Genomic DNA, 13,029 nt, shown 5'->3' with positions numbered 1-13,029 from the left:
TTAACAAAAGAAAAAAGCTATTCTTTCAGACTTATAATTGAATAACTCATTTAAAAACGTAGAACTCACTGATTCTGAAATATTGGGGCAAAACAGGGCAAAGGATAAAACAGGGCGGGGGACAAATGCTAATGCATCAAAGAATTATTTTGAGTAAACTTTTTGAGTAAAAAAAAAAATTTGAGTAAACTGAGTGCACGTTTTCTGGCTTGTTTGCTAGGTCAGATACAAAATGTGTACGTTCACGTGACAGAATTTACTAGATTCGTCAGTATTTATAAAAATTAGTTGACTAATGTAAAATATATTTGTCATAACTAGTGACAAATTTAGCATTTAACTTTAACTTACGGTTATATATGTCTTATAACCATATAAGAACTGATTTGCTGTAGCCACTTTATTTATCTAGCGTCGCTAATAGTAAAAGGACTTCAATATTCTAATAGGAAATTATGCAAAAATCATTTTCTATCTTCAAGTTGATGTATATAAAAACCGCAATGCAATAGAAAAAAGCGAATCATTACTACCGTAAATTCTGGACTATAAGCCGCTACTTTTTTCATAGGTTTTGAACCATGCGGCTCGTACAAAGGTGCGGCTATTCTGCAGATTTTTTTCCACCGCTAGGGGCGCTCTAACCGGAATTAGAATCAAAACTAAGACCAAATAAATGCAAAGAAGAATACGCTAGTTCAAGAAGAATACGCTAGCTCCTCTTTAGCAGATATAAGTCGGTAGAAGCGGATAGAAGGACGACAAATGACCAATCCTGTCAAACTCTATCTTTTCAAATCCTCACCCCTTCATCATGGAACCCACACGAAGAGGTTCGTATGATTCAAGTTTTAAGTTGAAGGCCATCGGTCTCGTTATACAAGAAGGAAACCGCGCTGCTGCTCGGAAGCTTGGCGTCAATGAGTCTACGGTGAGACGCTGGAGGAGGCAGCGGGAAGAGCAACACTTTTTTAAATAGAGCGGATGCGGCTTATATGCAGGTGCGGCTTGTTTATTTTTTTATTTTTATTTTTTTTTTAAATAGAGCGGATGCAGCTTATATGCAGGTGCGCTTTATAGTCCAGAATTTACGGTATTTAAAATAACACTTTTTTTGTTTTAATATTTTAAGAGTGTTAAAACAATGCAGCTAAAAAGGTTTGTACACAAAGTAACTTTTTGGGTAAAAAAAAAAAAAAAAAAAGAAAGTTTTGCCCCACATCTGAAGAATCAGTGAAATGTTGTCCTAAATGCTTACAGTGAACTTGTGCACTAAAAGAACCGGGGGAAACAAAATGAATTGCAGTCATAACAATAATCATAATAACAATAATTAATTGAAAATGGCAGGACATATCAGAGATATGAAGTTCTAAATTATCCACTCTATATGGGTCCTATATGATTCCAAACTCTACACAAGTCTCCTCTCTATTACAATGAGATTTGGCTCTATTAGTATGAGAACAGTAGGTTACTAACGCTTGATGATGGAAATGTGATTGAAAAGCACTAGCAGTACATTCACAGTTTGCAAGCTGATAGTGGTTCGTCTAATACAGCGGGCCTAAGGTGGGGGTGGACGTCTCTTCTCATGTCTCCCTCTACGACTGTACAAATAGTGGAGGTAGCAATGTGTGTATTCTGTGTCGTCTAGTAGTTGAGCACCTGGTTAACAGAGAAAATCTGGAGAATCGAAAAAAATAATTGGAGAATTAAAAAAAAAAAAAAATGGATTCCGACTTTTTTTTTTTTTTTTTTTAAATAACGGTCCATTCAATGAGAAAGCACCAGTATTATTTCAATTGGTATTTTTTTATATATATATAAACAAATAATGCATTAACGGTGGTAGGTTTTGTAAAGATACTACATAAACGTCCCAGAGAAATCCCAGGACGGCGGACGATACACGAGGATGCGGTAGAGCGGTTCCAGCAGAAACAGATGAGCTTGTTCGGATTTCCAGGGAGATTATCGTGGCCTTCAAATTTGGGCCGGCGAACGTGAGACACTAAGTCGGTAGAGTTCAGAGGGACCTGAGCGTACAGAATGACACACCAGACACAGCGATGAATGACTAGGCAGAGGCAACGCAGCCAAGTTTGGATCAGAAGACAGTTAAGACCCGTAGTGGATACATTAAGCTATAAAGGACACCTACAAATGAGTTTGATCGAGGATTTTATCCCGAGCAGATCGGCGCAAATTTGAAGTGACTTGTTGGTCTGCAGCGGTATTACAAATATAAAAGGTAATACAGTAAAAGATACCTCCAGTGAATCATGACGTGAAGTGTGTTTTTTTTGAAACACGTCTACATTTGAAAACAGCAGGAACAGGCGTCACGCGAGCTCTGTAAGATGGTAACAGTCCTGGCGAAGCGGGCTTTGAGGCCGTCCCCATCACTACACGCTGGTGATGGAGGCCTGTTTCTCCGTGCGGTTGGGGGCCGGCTCACGGATGGTGCGGAAGCTGGGGGGCTGGTAGGGCGGCGGGGGTCTTTTGGTGCCAATGTGTCCTGGACTCAAAGCCATATTCTGCCGCCTGCTATTTTCCACATTACTCGAGGTGTTCGAAGCAAGGCTTTCCCGCGTGCTGAAGCAGTACAGAAGGACAGAGAGGGAAAGAGAACGAAAGCGTTATGAAGAAAGCAGAAATGGAAAATTGATTAGTAACAAGGAGCACTGCAAAAAATGATCTTCTAGTGTTGCTTACAGCCAGAATATCTAGGAATTCTTAAATGAAAGATTTTCGAGACAAGTAGGAATTATTGTCTTGTTTTCAGAAGAAAAAAAAAGAGTTTTTGCTTAGAACAACAGAAAAATATTTAGCTTACTCCTTTAGCAGATTATTTTGCTCGTTTCAAGCTGGACTTTTTTTTTTGTATTTTCCGAAAAAACGGTTTGTTTCGAAAATCCTTTGTGATTCAAGAATTAAATCTAGATATTTTGGCTGAAAACAAGACAAAAAAAATCTAAGCTAGAAAAACATTTTTTGCAGAGCTGAAAAAGAAACAAAGGTGGGGGTTAGTCAAGGTTAAGGATCACAATCTCTGTTATTAATGCATTATTAATCCATTCAGAACTAAACTGAGAAGGCAGTTGAATTTCCAAAGTGTCTTTTTTGGTCATTTGAATCGAACTTGTAAACAGAATGCAGAATTTGAATTAAATTGTAAAAAAGCTTGATTAAAACGGATTCAAAATCAAACGTAAATCATGTTGTCAATGTTTTATCAGGAACAAAATGCAGTGGATAATTATTGCAGTGCTGTAAATTTTCACAGGAGCACACCACTGTTTAAAATGATAAAAATATAAAATATAATAAATTACAGGGACTATATTTTTTTTAACAAATCATATAGTTATTTTGTTTTATTGGAAATGCTGCGCGTTTTAATTCCTCTTCCTGTCATCCTGTGGCCTGTTCACTTTGGAATTCAGAATTCTGCCCAAATACTAAATACTAAAAGAAAAGTAAACAAGGACAACAGAGCGGAGAAAGGATAGGATATGAGGAAGATTAATATTTAAGGCTATGACAAAATGAGGAATACAAACCTGAAGGGACAGAACATCTATAAAGGTGGCGATACATAGAGTCTACTCAATAAATCCTACGTTGTATGAATGCAAGTCTGCATCTATAAAGAGTAATCTGAAAATATCAAATTATTTGAAACATTTTAAATGTGACTGCCCAAATTTCAAAGATCAAAATGTATTAAATCAAATTACGAGTGAAATTCATTCAGCTGACATATTACATATTTTAAGATATATTAAACATCGGCATCATGGTCACTGTTTACCCCCTCCAAATACATAATAAACATCTGACTTTTTGTGTACATTTTATATATCTAGATATTTTATTAATAATGAATTCGCTTTTATTAACCATTTAAAGCATACATTTGATAGAGAGTAGTATGGGTGGGCAATATGACCAAAATCTCAGATCACGCTATGGCTAATTATTTCACGGTAACAATATTTATCAATTTATAGTCACTTTAAAGTCTTTATGATATCACAATTTTGATACCATAGAAATTTCATAATTCTTGTCACGTATTTAAAAAAAGGATTTAATAAGAAACTAACTACAAGAAATAGAAATAAGATAATAAAATCTTAACCATACACCTAACCTTAAACCTAACCTTACCCATGAGAATTGATGAATGTACAAGCACCATTGCAAGGCTAAACTTCACAAAAACTATAAACTTCAAATCTGATTGGTTAATCACAAGGAACATGTTGCACAAATCGGGTTCTGCATAAAAACAGTACATATACTTCACTGTGTAAGTTACAAAAATTATATTGTCAAGAGCAGTGATACATTTTCTCACTCTTTGGTTTAATTTACATGAATGACAGACAGCAGGAATATTAGAACGCTGTCACTTTAAGAGTTCCTTTTCACTGCTGATTGCTTAAAATCACATATTAAAATGACAATGCTTAAAAACACATTACCTTATATATTTTTATGACCACTTAGCACAACAATGTCACCAAAGCGTCTAACTGTGATAAAAACAAGATTGCCAAATGTCTACCGGTTAATCGTGTCTACCGGTATATCGCCCACCCCTACTGTTGGATATTTTAAAATAAAAATTGTTATTGGTCAAAAAAAAAAACCCAAAAAAACTCTGGGTGTGCTTTTTTAGAAATCTATATAAAGTATTAAACCATAACAAGAATTTTGAACATTTTAGACATACCCCTGCAAACAAGCAATTTTACCTTAAATGAAAACACAAGAAGGAATTGAACAAAACTAACACACACACACACACACACACAGGGTAAAAACTGCAACTGAACCACTGCATGAAAAACAACATACTTTAATTTGGGAAAACAAACAAACTAAAAACACAATTAAAGAAAAAAATTAAAACAAAAGAAATCATGGGGGCACATTTTTTTCCTCAAATGTTTGAAATGTCTCATCAGGCTTTTAGCACTGAGCGGGGGTCGCCATCACTGTAGTGAAGCGCTCATAAACCGCTCGGCCTCGCAGATTGACCTGAGTATCAGCACAGTGCTTGTTTTTCTTCATCCAATCACAGTGAGAAAGCATCCACTTCATCAATTTCAGCAGTTCAAGTTGTCCGATTTTAAACACAAGGTATATTTCCTCAATTAGATGTCACAAACTTATTTCTATCACTATGGATGATACTGAGCCTTTTTAATTTTGGACTTTTGCCTGCAAAACAGACTTATCATCCAACTTTAAAGTGTTTTCTGAGTCAGTATTATTGCACTGCAATGTCTGAGCATGAAAACATGTACTGGAAGTTTGCAGTATGAGAGGTTTCAGACATTTGGAAGACGAAATCAAAGAGTCTGGGTGCAGGCTGAAGGGGAGGACAAGGATAACGGTAGGACATAAAGTTGCACAAGTTGCATCATGTGCTCAAAGCAATTCATTCTTTAAGTAAGGCCTCAACATATCAATAGATAAAGTGACAGACATGTGCTTATCCATTTTATATTGTGATCATTTTGAGAACAATGTTAATTAACCCAATGGATTTTGGATGAGAACACACAATGCAACAATGCAGTACAATACAAACATGACGTTCATTTAGACAAAAATGACAAAAGGAGTACCCAATACAACATATCATTTAAACAAAAAATTCTGTTAAGAACAATACCAATAGTGTAAACCCTTTCAAAGACTGCAGTTATAGAACTGATAGTGGTTGACCTACATTAAGGTGTATTCGGTAGCTCTCACATGTTAGGGTCTCTCCCATTTTAGTGAAAATGTGATTTATAGTACAGTAGTATTAAGCCTCCAACATACTCTAAGCAAACCTTTGCTAAATGTGTCAGAATGCATATTTGTAATGCAATGTGTAAAATGCATTCTCATCACTTCTGCAAGGGCCACTAAAGTGGTCAGTTATATTTTGAGTCAATTGCTGTCATAGCAGAACAACCATTTTTACAATCTTGCAAAGCAAGTTAAAGTTAGTTAAACTGTTGATGTTTATAGCTATCTAAAATATAACCCATCGGTTTTAATGGCACAGACATTTTAAGTTACTAAGGTTTATTACTGCCACAGTAATGCAAGAATACATGTTATGTATGTACAACAGCACAGTGTGCCCACAACATGTTGGCTAGGCATCTGTGTTTTTGTACTTGCATATGCTTCTGGCCTTAATGTCATTCACAGCGGTGGTTACTACTGCTTAAAATAAGAAAATGTAAGGTTTGCATGAATTGGGATAAAACTAACGCTCTACAGAATTTATGTCTATAAAAGCATAAACCCTAAATGTTCCTGTGAGTTAACACTGAGTTAAAAACAAGGATAATAACGTATGTCTATTCATAGAATAGCATACCCCTCATTTCTGACACACCCTATTGCCAACGCAACAAATGAGACAAACCCTTAAAGTGTCCCTGAGTGCCTTACCGTGGGGAATTAAATCCACTGTCCACAGTCACACTGCTGGAGTCCATACTGTCCAATCGGGTAGAATGGACTGATTTTTGGCTGTTGTTGCTCTCACCTTCCTTGGGACTTAGAAAGGTAAGGTTCTTCTCAAACTTCCGTTGCAAATCCCGCTCCTTCTCCCTTTCCAGCAGCCACTGCATTGTCCCTCCCTCTTCTAGGACTTTCTCCTCCACCCGGTTCTTATGACTAGTCTCCTCAGAATCATCATCCGACACGTTATAATAGTCGAAAGTGGTTTCTGCACATGAAGCCTGCTCCTGAGCCGAGGATGGTGGCACGGTCAGTGGTAGAGGTTTATCAAAATGCTCCTGAGTCTCCAGGACCTCTGTCGACTTAGTGTGAGGGGACTTACCTATCGTACCTGGCCTTGAGAAGCTGCTCTCCACATAGTCTGGAGGTTTGAACAAAGTCTCTTGACTGTAAACCTCTGGCATTTTGTCCAAGTCACCTGAGTCGGGATTGTGTTGGTGCAACAATCGTCCATTGGGGAGATGCTCGGGGTTTGGCTCGTGGAAGCTATAGAAATACTACTTTGTCCCTTTGCTGACTCCTCTTTATATTCTATAGGGTGAGGTGGCGTTAGATGAGGGGTCAGTCGCTCCGAGGAGATCCCCTTCCAGACACTATCCGTAAAGTCATGGCTGGGTTTTGCAAGAGAAGGTGGGGCAGAGAGAGAGACTTCATTTGCTGCAGTGCACTGGAAATAGTCGTCTACTGGTGTTTTAGGAGAGCAAGACTTCATGTCGTTGTAAGCAGGAAGACTATCCCTGCTTTTACTCTTCTCCAGCGTCCGGTAAAGCACAGCATCCTCCGAGGATCCTCTTCCAACATCAGGCACACAAACGTCAGAGTGTAATCTAGCAGCAGAGAGCATGATGCGGGAATAGTGGGTCGCCTGCGCAGATGCTCTCAAAGTACCATCGTCAGTGTAGTACCGACTCCTGTCATCGGGACTGCACTCAAAGTCCTCTGGGCCTCCTAAGTATGGACCACCTAGTGGTCCCTTGGAGTTGTCCATGGAACGTGACCTTTCTTTGGCCTTGTCCGACCTCTCATTACGTGACTTTCTCTCTTGCGTATGACTATGACTTCGGTGGACTTTGGAATGCGACTGTGCCCTAGATGGTTCTGGGAATGGCATTTCTGTCCGCCGCTTTGCCAGTTCCCCAGAAACATCCCACTCTGGAGCGGTGGTAAAGTGAGACTCCACAATATTGGGGTTGCTGTGAACCATATACTTCCCCCTATTCCGCTCCATGGACATCATGGTTTCACGTGGAGAACGTACCAATGAAGAGCTGTAGAATCTGTAATCCCGATCATAGGATATTTCCAGATTGGATCCTTCAGACGGATCCCCCCTGGATGCTCGTGTTTTGGAATGGGAACGTGAGGCCTTCCCCTGCTGGGCCTTTCGATGACTGCGGCTCCTCTTGCTGCGGGCGCTCTGCTGAGCAGAGGAGTTGGCTTTGTTCCGCTGAGCCTTCTCCTCCTCTAACCGTTTCATTACGGCTGTGTGGCGAGCAAGGTTCTCCACCGTGAGATCTGGATTGATCCGACGGATGATCTCCATCTCCACCTCTCTAGGAACAGTACTGGGTGTCTCCTCGTCCCGCAGTGGCCACTCCTCAGGTGGGAACTGGGCTGAAAACGTGGCTAGATGTTTTGTCTTGTCCTTCTTGAAGCTCAGCCTGAACAGCTTCAGGCCGAACTTCTTAGACTGCTTCTCCCCGCTGCTGCTGCTTCCGTCTTTGTGTTTACTGTTTGTCTCTGTTTTAAACGGAAAACTAAGCGAACTTTTACTCTTCTCTGATGGCTGCTGCTGAGGGGGCGGAGACACAGGAGAAGACTCTTTATGCTCCTTAGACCTTCTCTGTAAGGTTGAGGTATGCGTACTAGGGATGTCCTCCCGGTAGCTGTTGTTGTATGAGTCGCTATGGTTCTTGTGGTGAGGTCTTTCCCGGACACATCCCGAAGTGGAGGGTGTCATGGTACTCGAGTGAGGAGAGGTACACGGCTGCTGCTGCTGCATGCGCTCCGGTATCCTCTCGTCCAGGTGGTACCACTTGCTGTTAGTCCTAATGAGGGAAGGCGTGATGAAGTATGTCTGCTGGGTAACAATGAAATAACCCTCTGGGGTGGGGTAAATCTTCCGCTCTCGAACCAGCATGTTGAGCGTGTGCCGCAAGATCTCCATACTTGGGGTGGGGACGCCTATGGGATAAAAAAAGAGACAGAAGACAATCAGCTCTAAAATCTAAATCTTGAAAACAACAATATCCATATTACAATCTTAATATGATTGTGCACAACATGTATTTTGTACATGATGACCAATATTAAAATGGGATTGTGAAACTACATGATGTAACTCTTTAAATCAAGTAATTACAATTGGTACATTTAACAATTAGGGGTGGATGATATACTGGTAGGCACAATTAACTGGTAGAAATTAATCAATCGAAGAGATTTTCACAGACTTGTCAGTGAGGTTTTTTTGTTAAATTTAAGCTAGTATTTTGCAATACTGACACTGGTGAGAAGAAATGAATTTGATATGAAAACTTTTTAAATGTCATAAAAGCATAATTAAAAACAAAAAATGCATAGTGATATATATTGTTAGTAGCTACTGCAAATTAAAATGACTCATATCGTAATACAAGAGTTTTGTTTATAACGCCCACCCCTAATAACAATGTCTACTGTGCATTATTCATTGGCTGCCTTTCATATCATCCATGACACATCAGAATGTTTATATCTGCATATAAGCTGAGCACATAAAAGTAGTTTCATTAAATTTCCCACGTTCGCATGGGAAATTTCAAACTATATGCATGGGTGTATTTAATACAGCATATAGACATGACACAGTGGTGGCTGCCCTCCCTGCCTGGTTGACTGGTTTCACGGCTTTGCTCCTCTGTTGGCATTACTCCCCGTTACATCATGGAGTTCTTAAAGCCAGTCTAGTGTGACGCAATACACCCCCTCCCACCTACTGCAGTTAAAATGCAGCAGGCAACACCCCATTCAAAATCCATGTGTGTTTTTGTGTGTGTGGTTTTTTTTTTTTTTATTGGGGGTGGGGGTCTGTTCTGTAAATCTCTGTGGTTCAAATAGAGGTGTTTCTGATAATAGCTTAGGTAAGTGCATTTGTGTTGTCACAGTTCAACAGGAAAACTCAAACTGTACAGAAGCCTCAACATGCCAAAATATGGAGTTAAAGAGTTGCTTGATCACTATATTTGTTCGGCTTTGTCATTTACATTTGTAGTCCAGAGCATTGCTATATGTAGACACTGAGGTGGAGAAGAGTTGCCTGTACTTACATCATAGTTGCTGCTTAGTTTCCCTGTCAATGAGGTGCAATCCTAATTCAACCTTACAAACACTCTCCCTCACACACACACACACACACTTAAATGACTGTCTAATCCAATAGAGAACAACAGCCTTTCACTTACTGCAGAAATTCACTTTGGTTCTAAAGATCTTCAGCTGTCAAGTTGAGAAGTTCCTCAACAAGATCTTTTTGAAGGATGTGTTACATTCAAATTACTGTTGAACATGTTTGGAAGTTTGGACAGACCTGTTCCTTCTTTTTTATTAGCATTAATAAAATAGTTTTCAAAAATATGAAATAAGACAAATGGAAGTATTGAATGGGACGGGAACAAGACCCTGGCTGGACTTCAATAAGCACACTAAACAAAAAGCACAGCTCTAACCAGCAGACATTTTTGTGTTAAACTGGTACAAAAAAAAATAAGCCATCTCAGTATGTATCAACACGGACAAATGTTCATTCTTTCTAACCCAATACTGGGAAACACTTCAGAGAGTTTTATAAAGAAAAAGAAAAAAAAATCATTACTAACAGTATCCAATGAATGTGGAAGAGTGCAACCTAAGACATTAGTTTAATCCTAAAATCTCCATTGGCTAACCTCTGACCATGTTTCTTTAATTAAGAATAATGTAAAAGTATAATGGACTACTTATTTTTTCTCTTTTTTTGGATTACACAGAAAAAAAAAATCTGAAGAATACACTGAGCCTGTGTTGCAGAACTGTTACATTCAGATGTCAAAAAAGGGTGTATTTTTTTCTCCAAACAAACAGACTTTGACTTGAATTGGAAAATGAGGAACCAAGCAGTAATAATATGATGCTGTGTGCCTCACCAGAATAAAGACTTCTTTTCACGAAAGGATCTGTGCAACATCCTTAGCCGCTTTCTCCAAAATAAACATCACTGGATTTGAAGCCAAAACCAAAACTTCATGGGGGGGGTGGTAGAATTTTTTATCCTGCAATACTTGCAGTGAGATGAACTGCTACACGAGTCATATGAAAATGTGCTCTGTGGAATAACATATTACATTTCAATAATGCCTGTATGCTTTATTTGTACACCCAATACACCCTGTATGAGTCTCTTTTATCTGTCTAACACAACAATACAATCCCCATATGACTTTTACAAAGACTCTCATATGCATATATACATCTGTTGCTTTTATCTAAAGTGACTTATAACAGTTCAAGGTAACCTTAAGACCTGAATTAAATCAAATCAGGTATTCACACACACAGATTCTGACCTGCCTTCTTGGTGTTAGTATTATAGTCCAAGTGGAGAGGTTATGATCCAGTTGTGTGAACGTACAGCTTTGTGTTCAGGGTGTGAGCTGAAAGGATGAGGTCATGATTCTATAGCGACCACGCTGCCTCACAACATAAGGGACACAGAGCTCATTATGACTCAGCATCTGCTCCATCTCTTCAGCTCAGTCTCACATGACATAATCAACATCACACTGCTGAGACGCTGAATCTGACAAATCTGTTTGGCACAAAAAACATGCCTGACGTGTAATGAAACAATTAAGGCAGTGCCAATACAATTTTTTTCTAGACACGTCATATTAACAAATAATCTTGTATAATGGCAATTATTTTTAGTCATCAAATGCACTAACTTCACAATCTTTGTTTCTTGCACATTTCACCTCTGATTTAAATGTCTTGACTATCTATTAGTGCTGTCAAAATTAGCATGCTTTTGTGATTCCATTTTCCAGTTTAACGGCATTAAAAATATTTAACGCTTACCAAAAGGGGCGGGGAGAGGGTTTGCCACCCCGCGAACAACTGCTGCTTCGGTCTATTCTCTTGACAATGATTGCATTTATTCAGACGCAGAACATCTTTATGACCACATCAAACAAGAGACTTTTCAGACTTCACCTGAAAAACTTCACCTATTCAACAAATTTTTCTGTCCTGTCAGCGGTTATACTGTGCTCGTAGCATTTGCTCTTCAACTGCTCACATCATTTCATAACAAAGTGTGAAAGAAACCACCAGCATGCGTGATAAATCCACGTCACATTCAGCAGCAGCAGCTCTTAAAGCAATAGCAGTCAAATAAACTTCTGATTTAAAAATCTGTTTATGTAGCTATATTTCCTACTTGCTGAAGGGCAAAGATAAATATAAGTACTATAATTATTATAAAAGGCAATGGTCAACGTTTGAAGTGGATCAAAAACTTCCATCAAGGGTGTCCTGAAATCAATATGTGATTCTTTTACAATTAATGCATAACATGTAAGTCTGTTGCTGTAGAAACGGCAAGCCATCCCTCGACACACACAGGCTAAGTAAGGCTGTGATCAGTGTCACAGTTGATAACACTGAATACTGACTGTTTGTCTTAATGTTTGTTGTTTCTTGTTCATGACTAGTTTGTCACATTTGTTAAATCATGCAATTCGTAATTGTTTTACAGTACGAACTCAGATTTTTGATTTGCTGTAACATATGCAATAACCTCCTGCTTTGTTGAACTGAACTGAAGCTTTCTTTCCCATTTTGGGTCCTGCTTCAAGCTCGAATGCTCTGACGCTCCACACAGAGTGACCACAGTACAGTATCCAGTGCGTCATGACCATTGAGCTGGCTCCTTGAGGCACAAAGACACTACAATGCTGCCCTGTCTGCAGGCAATAATGTTTTATTCTGTAATTCAGTTGAATTCTAGAAGTACTGAACAACCGACAGTTTTTTGGTGCAATCTTGTCTTTACGAATGTGTGACAAGTCACTTAACACCTTGTGACAAACAATCATGTCTGGGCACCATCAAAAGTGACAAGGCATGAAATTCTATTGATGACAAGATTGATTAATAGCACACTTGGCCTACATCTTTTACATTCATTTTCAAACAATCCACATTCTTGTCTAAAGACGAATTTGATCCATTTTGATCCAACTATTTTGATCCATTTCAAATGTTGAATACTCTATATAGAAAATAAATGTTTAAAACAGATCAGCTGTCATCGACATTGTAACGTTAAATGGCTATAAAGGCATAATGGTTAAATATTACGAAAAAATAACAGCTTCCTAGATTGGTATCAGTGATACTCACCTTCTCTTTTATAAATGTTTAAATGGTCTTATATTGCAATATTATAGTATATTTTATTGTTATAATAGT

General features: G+C 38.6%; 1 protein-coding gene across 1 annotated transcript in view; it reads right to left on the bottom strand.

The window, feature by feature from the left end:
* Positions 1–705: 705 nt before the first annotated feature.
* The window catches only part of stox2b (storkhead box 2b), a 34,201-nt gene continuing 21,877 nt past the window's right edge, over positions 706–13,029 (bottom strand). The window contains 3 exon segments of the mRNA XM_043257350.1: positions 706–2,598; positions 6,469–7,007; positions 7,010–8,724. Of these exon segments, the coding sequence (XP_043113285.1) occupies positions 2,409–2,598; positions 6,469–7,007; positions 7,010–8,724 (2,444 nt within the window). The 3' untranslated portion in view covers positions 706–2,408.

Source organism: Puntigrus tetrazona, chromosome 14 (genome assembly GCF_018831695.1).
Source record: "Puntigrus tetrazona isolate hp1 chromosome 14, ASM1883169v1, whole genome shotgun sequence".
Classification (NCBI taxonomy): domain Eukaryota; kingdom Metazoa; phylum Chordata; class Actinopteri; order Cypriniformes; family Cyprinidae; genus Puntigrus; species Puntigrus tetrazona.
The sequence above is the reverse complement of the archived record's forward strand: the minus strand, read 5'-3'. Positions and strand labels throughout refer to the sequence as shown.